This window comes from Herpailurus yagouaroundi, unplaced genomic scaffold (genome assembly GCF_014898765.1).
Source record: "Herpailurus yagouaroundi ecotype Mexico unplaced genomic scaffold, PumYag 160, whole genome shotgun sequence".
Classification (NCBI taxonomy): domain Eukaryota; kingdom Metazoa; phylum Chordata; class Mammalia; order Carnivora; family Felidae; genus Herpailurus; species Herpailurus yagouaroundi.
The window spans coordinates 26,860,469-26,884,745 of record NW_024412401.1 but is presented as its reverse complement, the minus strand read 5'-3'; the positions used below and the strand labels follow the sequence as shown (position 1 = coordinate 26,884,745).

The 24,277-nt window shown below is 40.2% G+C and overlaps 2 protein-coding genes across 4 annotated transcripts in view; both read left to right on the top strand.

The window, feature by feature from the left end:
• The first annotated feature begins 19 nt into the window (after positions 1 to 19).
• On the top strand, positions 20 to 3,081 carry MRPL50 (mitochondrial ribosomal protein L50). The gene is made up of 2 exons (XM_040481845.1): positions 20 to 152; positions 2,125 to 3,081. Exons 1-2 carry the CDS (start codon positions 61 to 63, stop codon positions 2,510 to 2,512), a joined length of 480 nt encoding a protein of 159 aa, XP_040337779.1. The 5' UTR covers positions 20 to 60; the 3' UTR covers positions 2,513 to 3,081.
• The window catches only part of LOC121034758 (bile acid-CoA:amino acid N-acyltransferase-like), a 25,774-nt gene continuing 1,543 nt past the window's right edge, over positions 47 to 24,277 (top strand). The window contains exons 1-4 of one of the 3 annotated variants that reach the window (XM_040481842.1): positions 47 to 152; positions 12,802 to 12,939; positions 17,550 to 18,066; positions 21,365 to 21,567. In XM_040481842.1, coding sequence (XP_040337776.1) covers positions 17,601 to 18,066; positions 21,365 to 21,567 — 669 coding nt within the window. In that variant the 5' untranslated portion in view covers positions 47 to 152; positions 12,802 to 12,939; positions 17,550 to 17,600. Of the gene's footprint in view, positions 153 to 5,304; positions 5,351 to 7,041; positions 7,806 to 12,801; positions 12,940 to 17,549; positions 18,067 to 21,364; positions 21,568 to 24,277 lie in introns of those variants that run through there. The other 2 variants (XM_040481844.1, XM_040481843.1) reach the window with 2 other exon arrangements.

The following is a 24,277-nucleotide window of genomic DNA, read 5'->3' as shown; positions in this document are numbered from 1 at the left end:
TGGTCTTGGCGCGTCACTGCCGGCTGGGAGCAGAGCCCCAGCCGGTAGCTCTCCTCCGAGATGGCGGCGCTGTCAGTGTCTGGCGTTACCAGAAGAGGCCTGACGTGGATAGTCTTAGGGGCACCACGCAGAGAATTTTGGTCTCGATTCAGGTAAAGCGGAAGGTTAGATGGTGGGTCTCGTTCAGCGAAAGTGAGAGAAACTGAGGAGGATGAAAGGACGAATTCAAAAGTGAGAGTCCTGCTATTAGGACGGTACCCTGGCCCTGCGCCTGACTTGGGATAGGACGAGAAAGTACGTTAGGTTCTGAGTTCAGAGGCTTCAGCGCGGGTGTCCTTGAGTGGTGGGGCCCAGTCTTGGCCTCAGTTTTCTCATCTTATAACGGAAATGCCGCCCTCTTTCCCTTCCACTTAACTCGTTAGTGTAGTAAGCAGACAGTACTGACCATGTGTTCCAGGCACCGACTGGTATCAGGATACAAGTGGTTCGTTTGGAACGAGTAACATGGAACATGAACGTGAAAGTGCTCGGTAAACTAAGTGCATTTGCGCGGGGTATTTCTTCACAAGCTAGATTCAGAAATGAAGCGTGGCCTCCTCGTTTTTTTCGTTTGTCCATTCATTGATTCATTAACAGATAGTTATTAAACGCCCTCTCTGGCCCAGCATTTCCCTAAGTAGGTTACAGCAGTGGAAGCAAAGTCCCTTCTCAGAGCTTAAGCGCTCTGGCATATGGGGAAACAGTGGCCCCATAGGAAGTTATTTTGCTGAAAGCAAGTTAATGGCACAGCTGGAACCAGTCTTTGACTCTCCATCTACTGCTTTTCCCCAACACGGGGCTCAAACCCACAAACTGCGAGATCATGACCTGAGCCGAAGTCGGACGCTCAACCGACTGAGCCACCCAGGCGTCCCTCTTTTCTTTTCTCTTCTTTTCTTTTCTTTTCTTTTCTTTTCTTTTCTTTTCTTTTCTTTTCTTTTCTTTTCTCTTCCTTCCTTCCTCCCTCTCCCCCTCCCTCCCTCCCCTTCCTTCCTTCCGTACTTCGTCCTTCCTCCCCCCCTCCATCATTCATTTCTGATGCCTCCCAATTTTTGTAGTGATGACCAGTCCCAGTCAGATACCAGCTCCATGGAAAACAAGAGTGAATAATATTTCACTAAGCACTGAAATAGTGTCTTAGGCAGATTTCCTCACTTTGGCCCATGTACTCAGTAGTAGTTATTCAAGCAGTTTTCAAAGGACCCCAAATCAATAAAACAGGTTTCTGTATTCAGGAGTTTATAATCTGGTACAGTGGTTCTTAACCAGAGATAATTTTGCCTATTGGGGCGTTTGGCAATGTCCTTTGGTTATGACTGGAGCATAGGAGTGCTCCTCGCATTTACCCTGCCCTGGGTAGAGGCCAGGGATGCTGCTGAGCATCTTGCAATTACAGGATAGCCTCGTACAACAAAGAATTATCTGGTCCAAAATGTCAAGTGTTTGGGCTGAGAAACCATGATCTAGTAAGAGAAATAGAATGTAAATAAATAAAACTCTGGTACGATGAAGTGTGCTGTGAAAGCAATATAAAGCGCTATACTAGATCAGAGGAATTTATATTTGGAGAAATCAAGTAAAACTCCTTGGAAGATAACAGTTCTGTTCTAGGACTTAAAGTAAGATTTCAATAGGCAAAGATGAAATTGGCATCTCCTGTAGGATGTAACTTGAGGTAACACATGACCTCAGGAAAGTGGGAAACAGAATGTAGTAGTTTAGTGTGGGTAGGGCATGGAGTGTTTCTAGTAGATTTGTAGGACATGAGGTTAGAGCGGTTGGTTGGGTTTGGAAACTGGGAATCCCAGACAGGCAATTTACCTCTTTACGTGTTCTTAGGAATTCTTACAGCATGTGAAATCTGTAAGTAGCTTTTCTTTTCTGTCTGTATCAGCTCAGTTCAACTATAAGCTTCCAAAGGCAGGCACCTATCTTATTCTTCTCTCTCCAGTGCCCAGAAGAGTAGTAAGTGTGCAAATTATTGATTTAGATAGATGGGTAAGATTAGGTCTGGTGTTTGTCAGTTTGTCAGCTGCATTAGTGCAGTTAACTAGAGATTCACATACTTGTTTTTGACCATTCTAGAAAAGAGAAAAAGCTAGTGGTGGCTGAGACCGTAGAAGAAGTGAAGAAAGAGCCTGTTTTGGTGTGTCCACCCTTACGAAGCCGAACATACATACCACCTGAAGATCTCCAGAGTCGTTTGGAATCTTGTGTCAAAGAAATTTTTGGTTCCTCTGTTGGTAATAGTTGGCAGGATGTGTCCCTGGAAGATGACCTTCTGAAGTTCAGTTTCTTGGCACGTTTAGCTGATGACTTGGGCCATGCAGTGCCCAACTCCAGGCTTCACCAGATGTGCAGGGTCAGAGATGTTCTTGATTTCTATAATGTGCCTATTAGGGATCAATCTAAATTTGATGAACTTACTGCTAGTAATCTGCCTCCCAATGTAAAAATCACTTGGGGTTACTAAGCAGAAGAGGAGCTCATTAAGATCATTTTGTCCTGAGCAAGGGGGCTGGTTATTAATTAGACTTTTGATACGTTACCATGTGAAATGCTATCAGAACTGTTCTCTAAACCCACTTTTTTCTGTGGAAGGATGAATTATCTCTTTTTCTCATCATGAATTAACAAGATTTTCTTTTTTCACGTTTGCTGGAACTTTGTTTTTTTAATGGAATCAAGTCTTTAATCATGTATGAAAATTTCCTTCTTTGGAGGACACTGTAATTAAACTTGGGTTTAAGATACAAGGCTATTATATGTTCACACATGGTCTTTATTTTTTACGCATAAATTAGTAGATGCAAAAACAGGTTTTAATCCTGTTAGGACTCTTAAACCTAAGGTGGTATTAATTATGTATAGTACATATACAAATGAGGAAACGTAGATATGTATAAAAGAAATGTAAAAATCTCTGTTGTATATTACAGCAAGTTGTTTCTTTCATTGCTTTACTACAAGAGTAAAAATAGTAGAAAATGATACTGTTCATTCTAGATTAATCTCTTTTGGAATTAAAGTAAATTTCTTGAAGAGTGTTGTGTATTTTTAAATTTTTTAAAGGTGAAATTTGTGGGTTGCCTGAATGTCTCAGTCGATTAAGCGTCCGACTCTTGATCTCAGCTCAGGTCTTGATCTCAGGGTTGTGAGTTCAAGCCCCACTTTGGGCTCCATGCTGAGTGTGAAGCCTACTAAAAAAAAAAGTAAAATTTGCTTTTTTGCCTTATCATTTCCTTAATTTAAGTATTATAAACGAAAGAATATATATGCCAGCTATGAAGTGCTGTGATTTTTCTTAAAAAAGATATACCAGCTTCTGTATCTAAATGAATATGCTCTTCAAAGGAGATGATGTTTATTTCAAACCCTTTATCTTTTCTGTAACTTTTTATTTTTTTTAATTTATATTTGAGAGAGAGAGAGCACGCAAGCTGTCTGCAAGGGGCAGAGAGAGAGAGAGGAAGACACAGAATCCAAAGCAGGCTCTAGACTCTGAGCTGCCAGCACAGAGCCCAATGCAGGCCTCGAACCCCCGAACCGTTAGACCGTGACCTGAGCCAAAGTCAGTTGGTTAACTTACTGAGCCACCCAGGCACCCCTTTTCTGTAACTTTTTAAAAGCAGCTTTGAATACCTATGGGTATCCACTAGGGCGGTAAGTCTTTGCAGACTTTGGTGTACTCAATTTGTGGAAATAACTCAAATAGCAAGTTACCAGACAGTTCTGAATTACAGATGTTAGATGAGGAAGTGATTAAATTAGGGATTATTGTTGTTTAGACTTTAGATAATGGCTAGAGAGTAATAAGAGGGAGAAGGAATTTCTTATATTTTACCTTGACTACTTACAGTTCTGAAAGAAAAGTGACAGGTTTTAAACAAAGGAAAGTGCATTTATTTTCTTTCCCAGGATGACTACTTTGAAGAGGGCAAAAATCATGTGGGTGTATAAATTCTGGCATATTAGAAAAATCAGTTACATTACAGTCATGCCCAATAAACATCAGCAGATGATCAGGTTTTTAATAACCTGTACATTAAAGAGCTTTTCAGAAGTCTGGAGTATCAGAGTGTCTGGAGCTTAAATATCAGAGCTATTATATACCTTCTATGTGAGAGGGTTTCAGTATGGAAATATTTGAATTTTACATACAGGATTTGATCATTTCATTTCCCACACAACTTTTATTTCTGATCTGGAGACAGGAAAATGTATAAAGGGCATGATGGAAGTAATAGATGATAAAGGCGGTTTGAAAAAACAATTGGTTTCAGCTGGAGAACTGTAAAACCAGGCTTCTCATGAATGTAAAGGCAGAAGAAATTACTTCCTTGTAGACTGGAGCTGTGTTTCTCAAAATCCAATGTGCATACAAGTCATTTGGTGGTCTTTTTAAAATGCAGATTCTCATCCCATAAGTCAAAAGTGGGTCCTGAGCTTCTGTGTATCTAAAAACCTCCTAGGCAATGGTGATAATGTTTTGAGTAACATGGCCCTAGACCCTAGTATTGAAGTGGGAAAGTTCCAACCCTGAAGCAGCAATCCTGGAAAGTTGAGCTACCAGAAAAGATAAACTGCACATCCATCAATAACTCTAGAGGGCGTCACTGTTCTACAGTCTAACACAATAAACATACCAGAATAATGACCTTTGGTTTTCCTGAACATTAAGTTAGGTTTGGTAACTTATTCACTTAAGTAACCAAACTTGATATAATTCTAAAAGGTTACATTTGTAAAAATTAAGTGATTGCTGTATACAAGAAGTCTATTAATTTTACTTAGTTGGATCTTTGAACTCCATAAATATACTTACAAAAACCCTGATGATAAAATATTCAGGGTTAATAGAAATAGTCTTGTACAAACACTATGTATTTTAAGCCACATAAGTAGACTTCTCCCTCTCCTTTTTAATTTTAATGTCATTTTTGTGATTATAAAAGCACTTTTTTTAAAAATTTGGGAAAGACAAAAAATACCATTTCCATCTTACTGCTCAGATAATCACTTAATATACTAGTACATTTTTAAATGAAAATAAACTTTTCTCCTGTATTTTTTTAAAATGTTTATTTATTTATTTATTTAAAAAAAATTTTTTTTTTTAATTTATCTTTTGAGACAGAGAGAGACAGAGCATGAACGGGGGAGGAGCAGAGAGAGAGAGGGAGACACAGAATCCGAAGCAGGCTCCAGGCTCTGAGCTGTCAGCACAGAGCCCGACACGGGGCTCAAACTCACGGACCATGAGATCGTGACCTGAGCTGAAGTCAGATGCTTAACCGACTGAGCCACCCAGGTGCCCCAATGTTTATTTATTTTTGAGATGGAGAGAGACAGAGCATGAATGGGGGAGGGGCAGAGAGAGAGGGAGACACAGAATCAGAAGCAGGCTCCAGGCTCTGAGCCATCAGCCCAGAGCCTGACGCGGGGCTCGAACTCACAAACCGTGAGATCGTGACCTGAGCTGAAGTCGGCGCTCAACCGACTGAGCCACCCAGGCGCCCCTCTCCTGTATTTTAAAATTTACTGTGACATTGTCCCCCTGCTCCCTTCACTCTATGAGTGTTTCTACATTTTAAAAGTCCTTAATAAATTTGATTAATAATGCATTATGCCATAACTGGATGTTAAGTACAGTAGTCCCTTCTTAACCTTGGGGAGATGCATTTCAAGGCATCCAGTGGATGCCTGAAACCCTGTATAGTACTGAACCCTATATATACTATGTTTTTTCCTATGCATACAGACCTATGATAGCTTAATTTATAATTAGGCACAGTAAGAGATTAACAATGACTAATAATAAAATAGAACAATTATAACAATATGTTGTAATAAATGTTATGTGAAGGTGGTCTCTGAAGGTATCTTATTGTACTCACCCTTCTTGTGATGATGTGAGATGATAAAATGCCAATGTGATGAGATGAAGTGAGGTGAATGATCTAGGTGTTGTAATGTAGCATTAGGCTACTATTGACTTGATTTATGTCAGAAGGAGGCTTATCTACTTGGAGACTGGGAATGACTGCAGGTAACTCAAACTGTGGAAGGTGAAACTGTAGCTAAGGGGTAGGGGTGGGAGGACTACTGGAATTATTCAACCAATATTCTATTACTGGATAATTAAATTATTGCCAGTTTTTTGCTTTTATTCTTATCTATTTGTTTTAATCTGGCTTTTTTATAGTTGAGTATTGGTCTGCCATAAAACTCCCTTTTACTCAGAAGTGGAAATCATTCCACTGTAAATTTCTTGACTCTGAACCTAGGAATGGGCAACTTGGTCCTGCTTCCGTGTGTGTGTGTGTGTGTGTGTGTGTGTGTTTTAATAAATATTTATTAATCGCAAGTCATCCTTTTGGCAATATTTTTTTTCATGTAAGCTCTACACCTAACATGGAGCTTGAACTTAACCCCAAGATCAAAAGTCACACTCTACTGACTAAGCCAGCCAGGCCCTCCTGTCCTACTTCTTCATTTGTAATCCATTAAAGTGTGTTCTTGTGTATCTTAAAGTATAAAGTGACAAGTACCTTGAACTCAGTCATACCTGCACACATGAGCTTTATCTTATCTGCAGTTACTTTTCTATATCATTTTTATTAGTTTATTTCACAGTGCAAAAGTTCTCAAGTTTTTACTTGAATGATTTCTAAGTTGTCAAAGTAGTTGGCATAAAGTTTTTATAATATTCTTTTATTTTCCTTTTAATGTCTATTGGATCTGCAGTGATAAGCCCTCTTTCACTTTGATATTTGTTATTTTATTCTTTTTATTTGACCAGTCGGGCTTGTAGTTTATCAATTTTGTCTGTCTTCTCAAAGAACTAAATTTGTCTTTGTTAATTTCTTTCTGTTGTTTATTTTCCATTTCATTGATAATATGCTTTTCTTATTTCCTTTCTTATATTTACTTTGGGTTTACTTTCCTCTTTTTTCCTAGATTTTGAGGTAGACTTGGGTCGTTGCTTTTAGAACTTCTTTTCCAGTATAAGTCACTAAGATGATAAATTTCACTTTGTAGCTTTAGCTTCATCCTACAAATATTTTCATTTTGTACTTCCATTATCATTCAGTTTAAAATATTTTCTAATTTCTGACTTCTTCCTTGACCTGTGGATAATTAGAAGTGTGTTTGATTTTCAAATATTTGGGAACAAATAAGGAATAACATATTCTGGATTATTTTATTACTTTCTAATTTAATTCCATTGTGGTCTAAAAAAGTACTCTCTGATTTCAGCATTTTTGAATTTGTTAAGATTAATTTTATGGTGCAGTGTATGGTTTATCTTGTTAAATATATCATGTGGGCTTAGTGTTCTATAAATAGCAATTAGGTCAAGGTCATTGATAGCATAGTTTAAATTTATGCCTTAACTGATTTTTGCCAAGTTATTCTATCAATTGCTGAGAAAGGAATGTTAAAATTTTTAACCATCAATATGGAATTGTTTATTTCTCGCTTTAATTCTGTCTCAAATTTTGCCTCATATATTTTGAAATCCTTTATTAGGATTTATGATTTTTATGAATTTGCCATTATTTATTTTTTTAAGCTTATTTATTTTGCGGGAGAAAGAGTGAGAGAGAATGCACATGCCAGCAGGGAGGGGCAGAGAGAGAGGAAGAAGAGAATCCGAGCAGGTTCTGACAGCAGGGAGACTGATGCAGGGCTCAGTCTCATGAACTATGGTATCATGACCGGAGCCGAAGCCAAGAGGACACTCAACTGACTGAGTCACCCAGGTGCCCCAAACTTGTCATTATTACTACTTTTTATTTTTTATTTAAAAAAAAATTTTTTTAACATTTATTTATTTTTGAGACAGAGAGAGACAGAGCATGAACGGGGAAGGGGCAGGGAGAGAGGGAGACACAGAATCGGAAGCAGGCTCCAGGCTCTGAGCCATCAGCCCAGAGCCCGACGCGGGGCTCGAACTCATGGACTGTGAGATCGTGACCTGAGCTGAAGTCAGATGCTCAACCGACTGAGCCACCCAGGCGCCCCTATTATTTTTTTCTTTAAAAAAAAAAAAAATGTTTATTTATTTTGAGAGAGAAAGAAAGAGAATCCCAAGCAGGCTCCAGGCCGCTAGTACAGAGCCTGACACAGGGCTCAATCCCACGAATGGTGAGATCATGACCTGAGCCACAATCAAGAGTCTGATGCTTAACCAACTGAGCCACCCAGTGTCCCATTATTATTCATCTCTGATAATACTCTTGATATTGAAATCTACTTAATCTGACATTAATATAGCCACTTTGGGTTTCTTATGCTTACTGTTGCATGGTATATTATTTTTCATCCATTTACTTGCAGTTTATCAATGTGAACTACACTGATAATTTTTCACCACAATCCTGACTCTTTTGGTAATCTCTTCCTTGCTTTTGTTTAAAAATTTACTCTAAAAGTATGTTATATAATTTTTTAGCATACATAAATTTATGATTAATCTGTGTATATTCATTTATGATTGGCATCTAACACTCAATATTATGTTTGTGATGTTCACCTAGGTTTTTGAATATAGTTATGAGTCTTGTTTTTATTGCTTTAATTTATTTAATTTTTAAAAAATGTTTATTTATTTTTGAGGGAGAGAAAGAGAGACAGAATGTGAGAGTGGCAGAGAGAGAGGGAGACACAGAGTCCAAAGCAGATTCCAGGCCCCGAGCGGTCAGCACAGAGCCCGACAAGGGGCTCGAACCCACAAACCATGAGATCATGACCTGAGCTGAAGTCTGATGCTTAACTGACTGAGCCGCCCAGGTGCCCCCACTGCTTAATAATTTTTAATCAATTTTATGTGTAATATAAGTCTACTGCAAGTTAGCAGCCTGTGTTTTCAAGTGTTTCATGGAGTTTTTGGCTGATCAGAAGTCCTTACAATTAAGGAAGATAAATTTACTAATAGTTTCTTTAAGTTCATACTTTTATTTTTTTTTAACGTTTATTTATTTATTTTTGTGAGAGAGAGATAGAGAGTGAGTGGGGGAGAGGCAGAGAGAAAGGAAGACAGAAGATCCAAAGCAGACTCCACACTGGCAGCACAGAACCCAGAGCCCGACAGCAGGCTCGAACCCATGAATTGTGAGATCATGACCTGAGCCAAAACCAAGAGTAGGATGCTTAACTGGCTGAGCCACCCAGGTGCCCTTAAACTCATACTTTTAAAGTGCTCTGTCTGTCACCTCAAATAAATAAGGGCTCAATGATTTAATAGTGCTTTTATTTTCTTATCATGTAAAATCCCACTATGTCGTAGACCCTGGGTCTGGAGTTCTCTCTTGTCCAGCAAGAGAGCGTCTGCAGAATTGAAATGCAAGAGAGGCTAATGTCCGAGAGGAGACGAGCCCTGAGTAAGGTCCTTGCTCCATCTTTATTAGGATCAGAAGGCTTACAAGCATGATGGATGTGCACAAAGAGACAGTGAAACCATGAACGTTAACTCATGGGCATGGGGAAAAGGGGGTTTTGAAGATATGCAGTGTTAGCAGTTTGGGTCAATACAAAACAAAATCCTGGAGCTGGGTGGAAGGTTTTTTACAGCAGACATGAGGCACCACCTCTGTTTACCTAAACTGGCCTAGGTAAAGATAAGAGGCACCACCTCTGTTTACCTAAACTGGCCTAGGTAAAGAAAGACAGAGCAGGCTACCTCAGGGTCAAAAAAACACCTTTCTTTTGCTAATTGGCTCCACTCTGGGCAACTTTGCCCTGCCCTGTCTAAAGTCCTGTTTTCCTTTTTTTTTTTTTTTTTTTTTGTCCTTCCTTCCTATGAAAGCAGCTTTCTGCTATTGTACTAAGTTGGGGGGCATTTCTGCCCTGAATACCTAATCTTGTTTACCTCATTTTGGATGCTTCCATCCTGAGATTTCCTATTCCTATACCTTTGTCCTATACTGGGAGACTTTGCCCTGTTTACCTAATCTTGTTTACCCAAACTTGAGTGTGTTTATCCTGTGGCTTTCTAATTCTTTATGCCTTGTTAACCCATGGTGGAAACTCAGGGAATTCCTAACCTTATTTCCCACACACTAATGCTCCATTCTATAGCATTAAGTAGGCTCTCAAGAGCTCCTATGAATTAGTTCAGGAGGGGGAGGTAATGACTGGGAGATTTGGTGTTGCCCACATTCCCAAAGCAGAAATTGTGGGCTCAAGAGCAAGTATTTTGTTGCCTGTTACTGTGGCCACATTTGCAATTCTCAGTTCAGAACTCTTTGGTAGTAAGTCAAAGTCCTTGACTTCTTTATTTATAGAGCAAAGGTATGGCCAAACGGTGCCAATGAAGGTCAAGCAATTTGTTTATGACAAAAATTAATAAAATATGTGAGTAAAATGTAGGTGCTATTCCTAAGAGGGAGAGGTTTAGAAAGCATAGAGAATGAAAAAGGGGAAAATAGGAGGGGACTGGGTTCAATACATTTTAAAAGTTAATAGGAAACTAGAGCAAACAGTGGGCCATAAGCCGGTGCTTCTCTTGTATTAGTTTGGTCAGATTGCAAAGATGTATTTGGGGTTTTGATTAATAAGAACTCTAGGGAGTGCCATTCTTCCTTTAGGGATGGAAAGGGAGGCTCAAGAGGAAAAAGTCAGGTACTTTGGTTTGTAATCAGGGCTCTCTCTTCTGGGCTAGTTGGAGATGGGTTAAAGTCTCAGGTCTTGAGTGAGTCATAAAATTAGATTCTTACTTTCAGTGTTTGGAATTTGGCAGTTCGTGTGGACAAATAGTCTTTTTATTCATTTTGTAATCTCAGCTTTGGAGTTCAAAGAATGCTCAGATAAGGGTGTGTCTTATCTGTTGGATTTTGTTTAGAAAGGAACTTGTGATTATGAAGATATCAAGCCAGAATTTATATTTCTGAGGGAGAATGACAGGCTCTCTGAAATTAACTTTTCTTTATTCAGTCTTCCCCCATATCTCCATTAATATTTCTCCCTCTTTTTAAAGATGACTTCCTAGAATAGTATAGAAGAAACTGTCTTAGTTTGGGCTTTTGAATTGTGGTCCCATTTTTATATTGTTTGAAGGATGATTTTCTTTTCTTGTATTTTTAAGTTTATTTATTTTGAGAGAGAGAATGATAGAGCACATATGAAGGGGAGGAGGAGCAGAGAGAGAGAGAGAGAGAGAGAGAGAGAGAGAGAGAGAGAATCCCAAGCAGGCTCCATGCCCAGCACAGAGCCTGATGTGGGGCTGACGTTAAAAGAAACTCATCCTGGGGCACCTGGGTGGTTCAGTTGGTTAAGCGTCTGACTCTTGATTTCAGCTCAGGTCATGATCTCACGGTTCGTGGGTTCGAGCCCCGTGTCAGGCTCTGCACTGACATTGCGGAGCCTGCGTGGAATTCTGTCTCTTCCTCTCTCTCTGCCCCATCTGAAGATCACACACACACCCACACTGTCTCAAAATAAATGAAACAAAAAACAAAACAACAAAAAAAAAACAACCCAGACTGTCGTGTTAGCAGATACTGTCAATACCTTGCCTGTGTATACTTCCCCTAGTGGCATTAGTGCACAGGCCTGACTCACAACATCAGACCTTGGATTCCTCTGCCCGATAGTTTTATTGGGCCTCCAGAGTCAGCTTTACCTCTCAGCATGGCAGGCTGGAAGTGGTGGGAAACTAAGGCTTTTTCCTCCCTTACCACTCAGCCCTTCGCTAACCATCTATTGGATACTTCCCATTGCCCCTCTGCATTCCTGTTTCCTGGAACCCCCTCAAAATACACTACTTGTTTTGAGTTCTTACTTCTCGAGCAACCCAAGATAGGACAAACTACTTGACCCTTCCTTTAACCACCACCCTGTTTCTCTTCTTATTCTCGAATAATTAAGCTATCATATTTATTCTTCAACCCTGCTCTTACCAGGTTCTGCTGTCACATGTTACTGGCCTCCTCTCTCTAGAATTGCACAAGGATTTACATGGTATAGCCAACAGCGATTTCAGAACTTGGCTTGCTTGAGATATCAACTGACGATAAATAATCTTTCCTTTAGCCTCCTCAATCCCGCTGATCTGTAACTCTTAAGGATTTAAACTTACACAGTTGTGGAGGTTGGTTTAGCAGTCTCTGAAAAGTTGTCTTTGCAACTGATGACTGATCGCACTGAACCCTGTCCTGATTCCCAACCCACAGAATATATGAGCATAATCACTATCGTATGCCTTTAAATTTTGGGATTTACTACACAGCCATAGTAAATATAACATCTGTTTCTTTTGGGGTTATTTAAATGTGTGTGTGTGTGTGTGTGTGTGTGTGTGTGTGTGTGTGAGAGAGAGAGAGAGAGAGAGAGAGAGAGACTCTATAGAATATGTACCTGAGGAGTCTAGCTCCTAGTTAAAAACCTATGTATGATTTTCCAGAACTGACCATAGGCAATTACAAAGGCTTTAGCTGGCAGGCATCATGGGAGAAAGCTCCCCTTCCAGCACCAGTTTTGGGGTACAGTCAGTGCATGGCAGCCTCTTGAAAAAGTTGGAGTCAAGGACTTAAGCCACTCAGCAGTTACTGGTCTCCATAGTCATTAGTCACTCAGGCCCATCATGTTCTTCTCGTATTTGCCTTCCCTGCCCATTGTAGATCTCTTTATATCAGGCCTGTTCAGGGTCCAAATTCTTGTCAAGGTGTGTCTGCTGAGGTCTCTATATGCAAGGAGGAGGGATACTTGAAGACATTTCTTTTCACTGTGATTCAGCGCCTAGCTCTTTTCTACTTCTAGCCCTTCCCCTCACTCTCTCCTGACCTCAGAACTGCTGGATCCTTTGGAGCTCCCTCAACAACCCACCCCCACTTCTGGCTGAGCCACCAACTTCAGACCATCGAGCCTCGTCTTGCCCAGGCATTTTCTCCCATCACAGTAAGTGATTAAAGGCTTCACTCTTGTTTTTGGCTTGTTGGTTTAATCAGCTACTCTGACACATAGTCACTCAGCTTTCTCTATCTCCCTGAGCTCAGCTGAGCTCTTAACAGTACCTTTAAGTAATTACAGTCAGCCTGCAAATAATCTTGTATTGCTCGAAAAATAGCAGGTAATATATAATAATCTTACAACAGTTTAATTCTATTTACCCCATTCCCACCTTTGTGTCATTATATTTTATTTCAGTGTATTCTGTAAACCCCACAAGACATTGTTATTATTTTTATTTTATATAGTCTCTTACTTGCATTTAAATACACACACACACACATATATATGTGTGCATACATATTAAAGATGTTTTTAAATGGGCTTCTATAATTACCATTTTTGTGGTCTTCATCCTTTTCCACAGATCTGGTTGTCCATCTGGTCCAATTTCCCTCCAACAACTCAGCATTTCTTATAATGTCGGTCTACCACAGACATAATGTCTCCCATTTCCCCACCTCCTGGAAATGTCTTTATTTTGCCTTCATTTTTGAAGTGTATTTTTGCTAGATAGAGAATTTTGGAGTTTTTATGTTTTCTTTTAAGCATTTAAAAAATGTATTGTCTTCTGGCTTCCATTGCTTGTGATGGGAAGTCAAACATTATTTATGTTGTTAATTCTCCTATATGTAAGGTTTCCATTTTTCTCTGGCTGCTTTTATTTTATTATTTATTATTATTTTTAACGTTTTATTTATTTTTGAGACAGGGAGAGACAGAGCATGAACAGGGGAGGGTCAGAGAGGGGGAGACACAGAATCTGAAACAGGCTCCAGGCTCTGAGCTGTCAGCACAGAGCCCGACGCGGGGCTCGAACCCACGGACCGTGAGATCATGACCTGAGCCAAAGTCGGCCGCTTAACCGACTGAGCCACCCAGGCGCCCCTCTCTGGCTGCTTTTAATATTTGCTTTTTATATTTTATTATCATTAGTTTAACTAATGATAATAGGCAATGCTGCAGTTGTGGTGTTCTTAGTGTTTGTCCTCCTTCTGGTTTGCTGAGTTTCTTGTAATTGTGGCAAGATATTTTTCAACAATTTTGGGAAAATTTCAGTCAATATTTATTTTCTTAAAGTTTATTCATTTGAGAGTGCAGGGGTCAGGGAGGGAGGCAGGAGGGGCAGAGAGAGAGGGAGAGTGAGAATCCCAAGCAGGCTCTGCATGGTCAGAGCAGAGCCCGACCGCGGGGCTCTTGCCCACACAGTAACCATGAGATCATGGTCTGAGCCAAAATCAAGAGTCGGTTGCTCGAACCAGTCTCTTCTCATGGTCCTGGGGCAGCTCTTTCTGTCTTTCTGCCCATGGGTCCTGTCCATGTGCTTTAAAAAAATCATCTTTTTGCACCAAAAAAAAAAAGAGTCGGATGCTCAACCAACTTAGCCACATAGGTGCCTCTCCATTACTATTATTTATTTATTTATTTTTCAACGTTTATTTATTTTTGGGACAGAGAGAGACAGAGCATGAACAGGGGAGGGGCAGAGAGAGAGGGAGACACAGAATCGGAAACAGGCTCCAGGCTCTGAGCCATCAGCCCAGAGCCCGACGCGGGGCTCGAACTCACGGACCGCGAGATCGTGACCTGGCTGAAGTCGGAGCTTAACCGACTGCGCCACCCAGGCGCCCCACCATTACTATTTTTTAAAACATTTTTTCTGTGCCTTTCTCTCCCCTGTCTTTCTGAGGCACCAATTACACACATATTAGAATCTGATATTGTTCCACACGTCTCAAGTGCTCTGTTTTTCTTTTATACCCTTTTTTCTTTGTTGCAATTTAGTCTGGTCCTTTACTCTGCTGTTGTTTTCTAGTCTTCTATGAAGTCTATCTAGTAATTCTTCATTTTTATTCTTGTATTTTTTATTTCTAGCTTTTCCATTTGGTTCTTCTCTACAACTTTCATGCCCAGATGAAATTCTCAAATATTTTGTCTGCCTTTTCTACTTGATCCTTTAGCATTTTTATCACAGTTATTTTTTTTAACTAAGCTTTTATTTTGGGGTAATGGTAGATTTACCACATATGTAAGAAATAATACAGAGAGAACACATGTACCCTTTACCCAGCTTCCCCTAATGGTAAAATCTTGCAAAACTGTAGTACAGTGTCACAAGGATATTGACCTTGATACAATCAGGATACAGAATATTCTTATGAACACAAGGATCCTTCATGGTGTCCTTTTATAGACATCTCCTCCCAACCCAATCCTTGAACCTTGGCAACCACTACCACTAATCTGTTCTCCATTTCTCTAACTTTGTTGTTTCAAAGGGCACCTGGGTGGCTCAGTCGGTTGAGTGTCTGACTCTTGATTTTGGCTCAGGTCATGATCGCAGGGTTGTGGGATCGAGCCCTGCACCAGGCTCCATGCTGAGCATGGAGTCTGCTTATGATTCTTTCTCTCTCTCCCTCTGCCCCTCTCCTCCACTTGCTCTCTCTCTAAAAACAAACAAATAAGCAAACAAATAAATAACTTTGTCATTTCAAGAATGTTATATAAATGGAATCATACAATATGTAATCATTTGGGAGTGGCATAATTCTCTTGTGATTCCTCCCAGTTATTGTATTTATCAGTAATTCGATTGTTTTCTTTTCCTGAATAGCATTCTATTGTAGTCGGTTCAAAGTTCCTGCGTGATAAATCCACTCTCATCTATTTCTGTGCCCTTTCCTACTGATTGTTTGCTCTCATCATGAATATGGGTTGATTTTGTTGCTTCTGTTGCACCTTGTAATTTTTTTTTTTATTATACACCAGATATTTCATATAAAAGAAAAGACTAGGGGCACCTGGGTGACTCAGTCGGTTGAGCGACCAACTTTGGCTCAGGTCATGACCTCACGGTTTGTGGGTTTGAGCCCCGCATTAGGCTGTGTGCTGACAGCTCAGAGCCTGGAGCCTGCTTCGGATTCTGTGTCTCCTTTTCTCTCTGCCCCTCCCCACTCACGCTCTGTCTTTCTCTCAAAAATAAATAAACATTAAAAAAAAGAAAAAAGAGTAGACTAAGTCATATTTACCTCAAGAAAAGAGCAAAGCCCTGTTCTGTCAGAATGGTAGAATTAGGGGCTGACCTGTAGTCCAGCTGGATCTGGGCTTTGTCTCAGCTTTATCTGATTCAGCGTACCCCTGGCTTCACATAGTTTGGGATATGAAATTAGGCTCTTCTCATCAGAAGAAACTGGTGCCTAACCATTGCTGAACTTCTGGAGATATCTTTGGTTTTTGTGGCCAGGTTGCTAGCTTTTCTAACTGTAGGATATTTCCCTCTGATTTATAATTCTTCTGGAAGGAGGGTCATCAAGGACATTTCTTTGCTCTGCAGTCCCAGTCCTGGCTTTCTGAGCCTGGGGAAATCTCTCTATTTTGCTATTCTTCCCTATCTTTTGGAAGTTAGCTGCCTTGCTTCTTCCGAAGACCTGCAGACAGATTTCTCTTGGCTCGTGTCTCTGCTCCCATTCTTTGATGTATTGTCCTAGAGCACATGGCCAGGTCCTAAAGAGTTGGCACTTGGAGAAAGACTCTGGCTGGAGTTTCTCAGGATTCGAATCTATCAAACCAGCCCACACACATCCATTATACTTTCTCCTTATTTTTGATTTCTCCTTATTTTTTTGATGGGCATTTCTTTTTTGCTGCTTTGTCATAAATAAAAGTCACTCTGTAGAAGAGAAAGTTTTCTCTCTCCTATGATGAGTTTGTTACTCACTAGAGTTTAATTTGTTTAGATTCCTGACAATCTAATGAGCTTTAAAAATTTTTTTTAAATTGATTTTGTTTTTATACAGATAATTTTAGGTTATTAGAATGGGAATTATGGTCATTTTTGTGGCTTTCTTCACACTAACCGAAGGAGAGAGGCATTCCCTAATTTTTAAGATGGAAGTTATAAAAAGCCCAGCAAATTTTTGGGTGTCTGAAGGGCTGGTCAGTGCCTGGTTTTGCTTAGGACTGGGTAAATCCTAACTCTGAAGCCAGGAATATTTTTTCTTTAGGGAATAATACATAGGTCAGCCTCCTTGCTCTTCCCAAAGATTTTATTTTCATACTTTTGAGAAGATTTGTCTGTTTTTTTAATACTCTATTAGACATGAATTCTTAGATGCCAGGCATTGTGTCTGAAGGATTTGGGAAGGGGATTAGTAGTGAAGTCACCAGTTCCATATATATATAGATATTTAACAAACCCCCCTTTTCTACTGCACATCTCACTCTTATCCTCCACTGCATCTATTTTTCCAAGGGTTCTGGTGGCCGATTGCGATATCTTCCTTGGATATGTTGATACCATTCGTGCATATTTTGGCTGCTGCTTCCTCCACCCTGGTTCATAATGATTATAAAACTTATCTACTTGTTTTATGTATTCTATAAATTCGTTGAAAGCTGTCAGGTATCTAATACTTGAAGATTATATCAGTATATTTGCTAAACAACTGGAGGGTTAGAGCTGAATCCCAAGCAGCCTGATTTCTGTTCCAGTTCACCTCTCATTAACCTTATCACTGTCTTATTTCATTATCCCATTTTTTTTTTTTATATATATCCAGGGTTTACTCAAAGCATTACTTGAAGAATCTTCAAGGTGCCACATTGTAACAATGATTCAGCTGACAGCTACCCCTGCAAGCACGCTGACTGATGAGCCAGTGCACATCCGAGCTACAGGCCTGCGTCCCTCTCAGATAGTGATTTTTCAGGCAACACTGGAAGATGAAAAGGGGAACCTGTTTCATTCTCAAGCCTACTATAAGGCCAGTGAGGTTGGTGAGGTAGACCTGGATCATGCTCCTTCACTTGGAGGTGACTATATAGGAGTCCACCCCATGGGTCTCTTCTGGTCCCTGAAACCTGAAAAATTTTTAACTAAATTGATGAAAAGAGATGTGATGACTAGCCCCTTCCTGGTCCAGATAAAACTTTATGATTCAAATTTACCATTAGCCCAGATTGCTGCCACTGATCCAAAAGTCAGCGTGACTTTGGAGAGGTGGTACAGAGCACCTGGTGTCACACGGATCCAAGTTCAAGAAGGCCACCTTCGGGGAGCCCTCTTTCTCCCTCCTGGTGAGTAGAATTAACCTGGTACTGTCATCCTCATGTTTCCTCTTTTGAATGCCTCGTCCTTCTAGAGGTTTAACTTGGACAAGGATAGTACATAGTGTAATCCTTGCCAGCCGTAGAATCAGGGTTAATTCTGGGTCAGAACAAGAATATGGTGATGCCCCATTCCGACTCAAGTTTGATCTCAACAATTCTGGAGCTTTTCTAAGGATATGACTACATGTAGTTTATGAAGTCCCTGCATTATGGGTTTCCCATAGCTTTGGATTTATGTGAAATCCTTCTATATTGAAGCCTGACTATCTGAAGACCCCTATCCTGATATCATGGAACTGTATCCCAGCTTCTCTTGGGGGTTTTGTCCTGTCTGAGTTTCAGTTTAGGCATAGGTCATCGCATGCGATAAGCTGATGATATTATGGAGTGAAATACTGCAACAAATATAGAGGATGCAAAGAAACTTTATATTCTCTAGTTCCATAAATATTTCATATTTATACAGTATTCCACAAATCTGCAGAAAATACAACATGCTTTTTAATGGCATACAACTTACCAGAATACACATAGTTTCTCACAGTGATCTCCACATATCAGTAAGTGGTTCAAAACATCTACTGGTACATTTATCAGGGTTTATTGTGGGACTGAATGAAGCAAAGTTAGTTTTCCAGAAGTTGCTCATGGCAGGTCCAGGTTTCAGGAGTGTCTGAGGCCCCCTTCTGCAGACACATGATTTGATCTGGGACATAGCCATCGTATTGCCAGGATGTATGCCTCTCTCTCTGCTTTTAAAAACATAATCACAGAGTGCCTGGGTGCCCCAGTCAGTCAAGCATCCCACTTCGGCTCAGTGATCTCACAGTTCATGAATTTGAGTCCCCATTGAGCAGCGTGGAACCCCCTTCAGATCCTCTGTCTCCCTCTCTCTTTGCCCCTCCCCTGCTCTCTCTCTCTCTCTCTCTCTCTTTCTCTCAAAAATAAACATTAAAAAAATAAAAACATAATCACTTAGTAGAACTGAGATGGATTGAGGAAGCTTGAAGTGGTAGAAGTGGTTTCCAACAGCATAGAGTTATAGACGACGTAGAAGGAATAAAAACTTCCCTTTCCAAAGTCATCATGACCCATTTAGTTGTTTGGACAAATTTCAATATGTTTACACCCAGTAATTAGCATATAGGCAAGATTATTGTGTGTGGGGATCAGTGAGTGACACAAACGTCTGTGCCTCTATTATTCCACTTCAATGAAAAATTTAATATTGGTGCAGGCCTCCCACATTGGGATGATGTGTTGGTTTAGAGGGTGCTATTTGTGAATCCTCTTGGACACCGCACGTGCTCGTGTCCTCCTTGTTCTGTGGGGGCCAAAAGAGAATGAGTCAGGTCTCAAAGTGGTTCTCAACTATGACATTCTTCCAGGATAAGAGGCTCAGTACTCTTTTTTTATAATGGTTTTAGGAGTAGAATTTAGTGATTCATCACTTGCATATAATACCCAGTACTCATCCCAACAAGTGTCTTCCTTAGTGCCCCTTACCCATTTAGTCCATGCCCCCACCCAACACCCCTCCAGCGACCCTCAGTTTGTTCTCTGTATTTAAGAGTCTCTTATGGTTTGTCTCCCTCTCTGTTTTTATTTTGTCTTTCCTTCCCTTCCCCTATGTTTGTGTGTTTTATTTCTTAAATTCCGCATTTGAGTGAAATCATGTCTTTTTCTGACTGATTTATTTCACGTGCGTGGCGTAATACACTCTAGTTCCATCCACATTGTTGCAAATGGCAAGATTTCATTCTTTTTTATCGCCAAGTAATATTCCATTGTATATGTATATCACATCTTCTTTGTCCATTCATCATTTGAGGGACGTTTGGGCTTTTCCTATACTTTGGCTATTGTCGATAGTGCTGCTATAAACATTGGGTGCATGTGCCCCTTCGAATCAACATTTTTGTATCCTTTGGATAAATACCTAATAGTGCAGTTGCTGGGTTGAAGGTAGTTCTATTTTTAATTAACAAAAAAAATTTTTTAATGGTTATTTATTTTTGAGGGGTGGGGGGAAGGGCAGAGAGAGAAAGGGAGACACAGAATCCAAAGCAGGCTCCAGGCTCTGAGCTGTCAGCACAGAGCCCGACGCGGGGCTCAAACTCACGGACTGTGAGATCATGACCTGAGCCGAAGTTGGACGCTTAACCAACTTGAGCCACCCAGGCACGCTAACAAGTGGTATATTTTAAAGCCAAGATAGATTTAATATCATTTTATTTCTTCTCTCAACATAAGGAAACACAGCAATGTTTTCTTTTGAAAATTCCCAATATTCCTTTAAATCAAGTCACTTGTTTCTTTTTTTAAAATATTTTTTATTTTTAAGTGGTCTCTACACCCACCATGGGGTTTGAACTCACAACCCCAAGATCAAGAGTCGCACACTCTATCAACTGAGCCAGCCAGGCATCCCCAAGTCACTCTTTTCAAAGGTAGATGGTACCAGTCTTCCATAGCTAAAATCACTTACACAAGAATAGAATGCCCCTAGTAGTGCATCATAAATTTTTTTTCAGTGTGTGAACCTTGCTTTATTTAGGAAACAAGTTGCCTACACAGAGAGTGAGTATAGAATGATACTCTGAGCACCTCTACTTTTTGCCATGTGTTAAGCTGCAGTGAATAAACAGTGTTACTGCATGAAAGCCCTCATCATTTACATCTGCTTGGGTGTAGTCAGACTAATGTAACAGAACAGTGTTAAGTCAGGATTATAGCTAATAATCATTTCAATTCACTTTTTGGAGTCATATACTTTTGAAGCCTTTTTTTTTTTTTTTGAGTCATATATACTTTGAGAACCCAATTAAATCCATAGAGGCTTTCATTAGTAACATGCACATATAAACATATATTTTGCGTGTAATCTCAGGACCTTCACTGGTGTCCTAAAGCCTAATTGTGTACCTCTTCATAGATTAAAAAGCCCTTGCCTAATTTCAATGGCTTTCTTTACTCAGTACTATAGAAATGAGCCACTATGAGTCCCCAGTAGTCCTTGGCTACAGAGATGAAGCATGTCAGTGAACAGGTTTCCCAATCAAGCTTCCTGATATTGTGTTCCATTAGTGTATTCAATCAGCTTTAATTCTGTCCCAGATAGGAGCCTGAAAATTTAGGGATTCCATTGAAAATTTATATGTCATTTCCATGATTTGTGATGCATTTCTTTGTGTTGTCGTATTTTTCTTCCTTTTTCCTTCCCTTCCCTTCATATCCAGTTCTGTTTTGTTTTGTTCTTTTTCAGGAGAGGGCCGTTTCCCAGGGGTAATTGACTTGTTTGCTGATATTGGTGGGCTGATTGAATACCGAGCCAGTCTCCTGGCCAGTCATGGCTTTGCTGCGTTGGCCTTGGCCTACTGTGACTATGAAGATCTGCCTTTACACCCAGAAAAAATAGAGTTAGAATATTTTGAAGAAGCTGTCAACTTTCTCCTGAGACATCCGAAGGTAATTTTTGCCTTTTCTTTCAGTTCCTGTTTTTAAATAACTATAACACTCTGTGACCCTTTAACTTCCAAGTATGATTCTATATACATACCCATATTATTCACATGATTTCTTTCACACCCAATGTCTTCTGCTCAGAAAGACAAAATGGGAAGTTAGCCTGTGTCCATGGTGGAATCAAAATGCAATGGCTTTAGATTCAGACAGAAATGGGTTGCCTTTCTGGCTCCGTCCCGTCTGGTTGTGGGAATCTGGGCGAGCTACTAACATGCTCTAATTCTCAGTTTCTTCATCTATTAAATACTATGGCAGTGGTGCTATTTTGTAAGGCTCTTGTGAGAATTATCTAAGGGGATAATACAAGCAAAGTGCTCACTATAGTCACTGGCAATACTACACCCTCAATAAATGTAATTATATTATCATCACCTCTCTGATAATTATTATTTTTTTTTTAATTTTTTTTCAACGTTTATTTATTTTTGGGACAGAGAGAGACAGAGCATGAACGGGGGAGGGGCAGAGAGAGAGGGAGACACAGAATCGGAAACAGGCTCCAGGCTCTGAGCCATCAGCCCAGAGCCTGACACGGGGCTCAAACTCACGGACCGCGAGATCGTGACCTGGCTGAAGTCGGACGCTTAACCGACTGCGCCACCCAGGCGCCCCTCTGATAATTATTTAATCACCAGACTTCACCAGAAAGATAGTCTGTCTTTCTTGAGGAGTGAGTCTGCATTTTTAGCTATTTGAGAGGCCTTAAAAATAATACTATAGTTCTTTCTAGTCTATACCTTCTTTAAATTTTAAAATGTGATTTGCTGCTACTGCAGGGTTGCTGCATGTTAGCCCTTGCTAATTGCTAATGTTTTTATCTTTTTTTTTAATGTTTATTTATTTTTGAGAGAGAGACAGAGTACGAGGGGGAGGGGAAGAGAGAGAGGGAGACACAAAATTCAAAGCAGGCTCTAGGCTCCAAGCTGCCAGCACAAGAGCCCAACGTGGGGCTCAAACTCAGATCGTGAGATCATGACCTGAGCCGAAGTCAGCTGCTTAACTGACTGAGCCACCCAGGTGCCCCAGCTAATATTTTTTTCTTAAAAAGAATTGATCTAAGTAAAATTAAGTCTCTGTACCACATCCTATTTCATATCAGGATCACCAAAATATGATTAGAATTGTAGTAATTAGATGGGCTATGATCACTGACAATCTATTGATGCTTTGAATTTTTACTTTTTATTTTATCTTTAATTATTTTTAATGTTTATTTATTTTTGAGAGAGAGAGAGAGAGAGAGAGACAGAACATGAGCATGAGCATGAGCATGAGCAGGGGAAGGGCAGAGAGAGGAGGAGACACAGAGCCTGAAGCAGGCTCCAGGCTCCGAGCTGTCAGCACAGAGCCCGACGTAATCTTACCAATGTCACTTAGATAGTCAATGACTAAGCGAGACCTGGAAACCAGATTTCTTTCCTAGGCTGTTGGTACTTGCACTAAACCTGCTTCATTCTGTCTCTTCTGTGGGAGGATAGACCACAGATCTTTCAATTCCTTGCAGGTCTTATTTCTCCATCTGTTGATTTTAAGCATCCTAAAATCCCTAATCCCAAATTTGGTGGCAGAAATTGTAACGAGAGTTAGTGTTCTGCCAAAAGGCTGCAGATAGCTGTGTCATTTCGTTATACCATGTTGTTCATGCATGTTATACTTCCTTTTACTTTGTCTTCCCTGGCCAGATCTTTTCTGGGTTCTCATCTCTCATTGCAGTGATGTGACTCTATATCTTTTATATTAAGACCTAGAACTTCAGAGCTTGAGAGCTCTTTTCAATTCAAAAGGAGATGATTCACGTCACGCCACTTAATATGCAGGGTAGGATCTTAGGTAGAATGTACTGGCCTTACAAGAGAGCCTGAAAACATAGATAGAAAAGGGGACTAGGTTCAGATCCATCAGAACTTATCCCTTGGGACTGGATACATGCCCCTCAAAATAAGAAGAGAATGGCTCCTGTTAGTGAGCCTATACACAACATAGAATACCATTCCTTCTTGTTTGTTCCCATTTTTTAAAATTAATTCATTTATCTTGAGAGAAGGAGAACAGGGTAGGGGCAGAGAAAGAGGGAAAGAGAGAGAATCCCAAGCAGGCTCTGCACTGTCAGCATGGAGCCTGATGTGTGGCTCAATGCGGGGCTTGATCCCTCGAACCGTGAGATCATGACCTGAGCTGAAATCAAGAGTCAGTCACTTAACTGACTGAGGCACTTGGGTGCCCCAACTCAAATTTTTTAAATATAAAAACCCAATTCATAGCCTATTTCCTTTGAGAATCTTTCTCTGATCCTGCCTTTATTCCCTGATAATCCGGGTTGGCAGCCTTGCTTATGCATTCTTATATTGCAGAATTTGTAAGTTACTCTAATTGTCTGTTTTTGCCCTCCTGTCTCTCCACCTGGTAGTGAGTTCCTTGATGGTAAGAGATGATTTGTGCCTTTTTCCCCTCAGTGTCCCCCAGTGGTTAGTACAGGGTGGACGATCTAAAAATGCCTGCTTGGTGACTGACCAGGGAAGAGGAAGGTGAGCCAAGCCTCCTTCATGAAACCTTTCTCCAAAGGAGAAACCTTCTATGGAAACCACAGCAGATGTAGAATCCTCTGTTCGTGTTTCAATGCTCTATTTTACCAATTTTACCTTTTTTTCCTCAG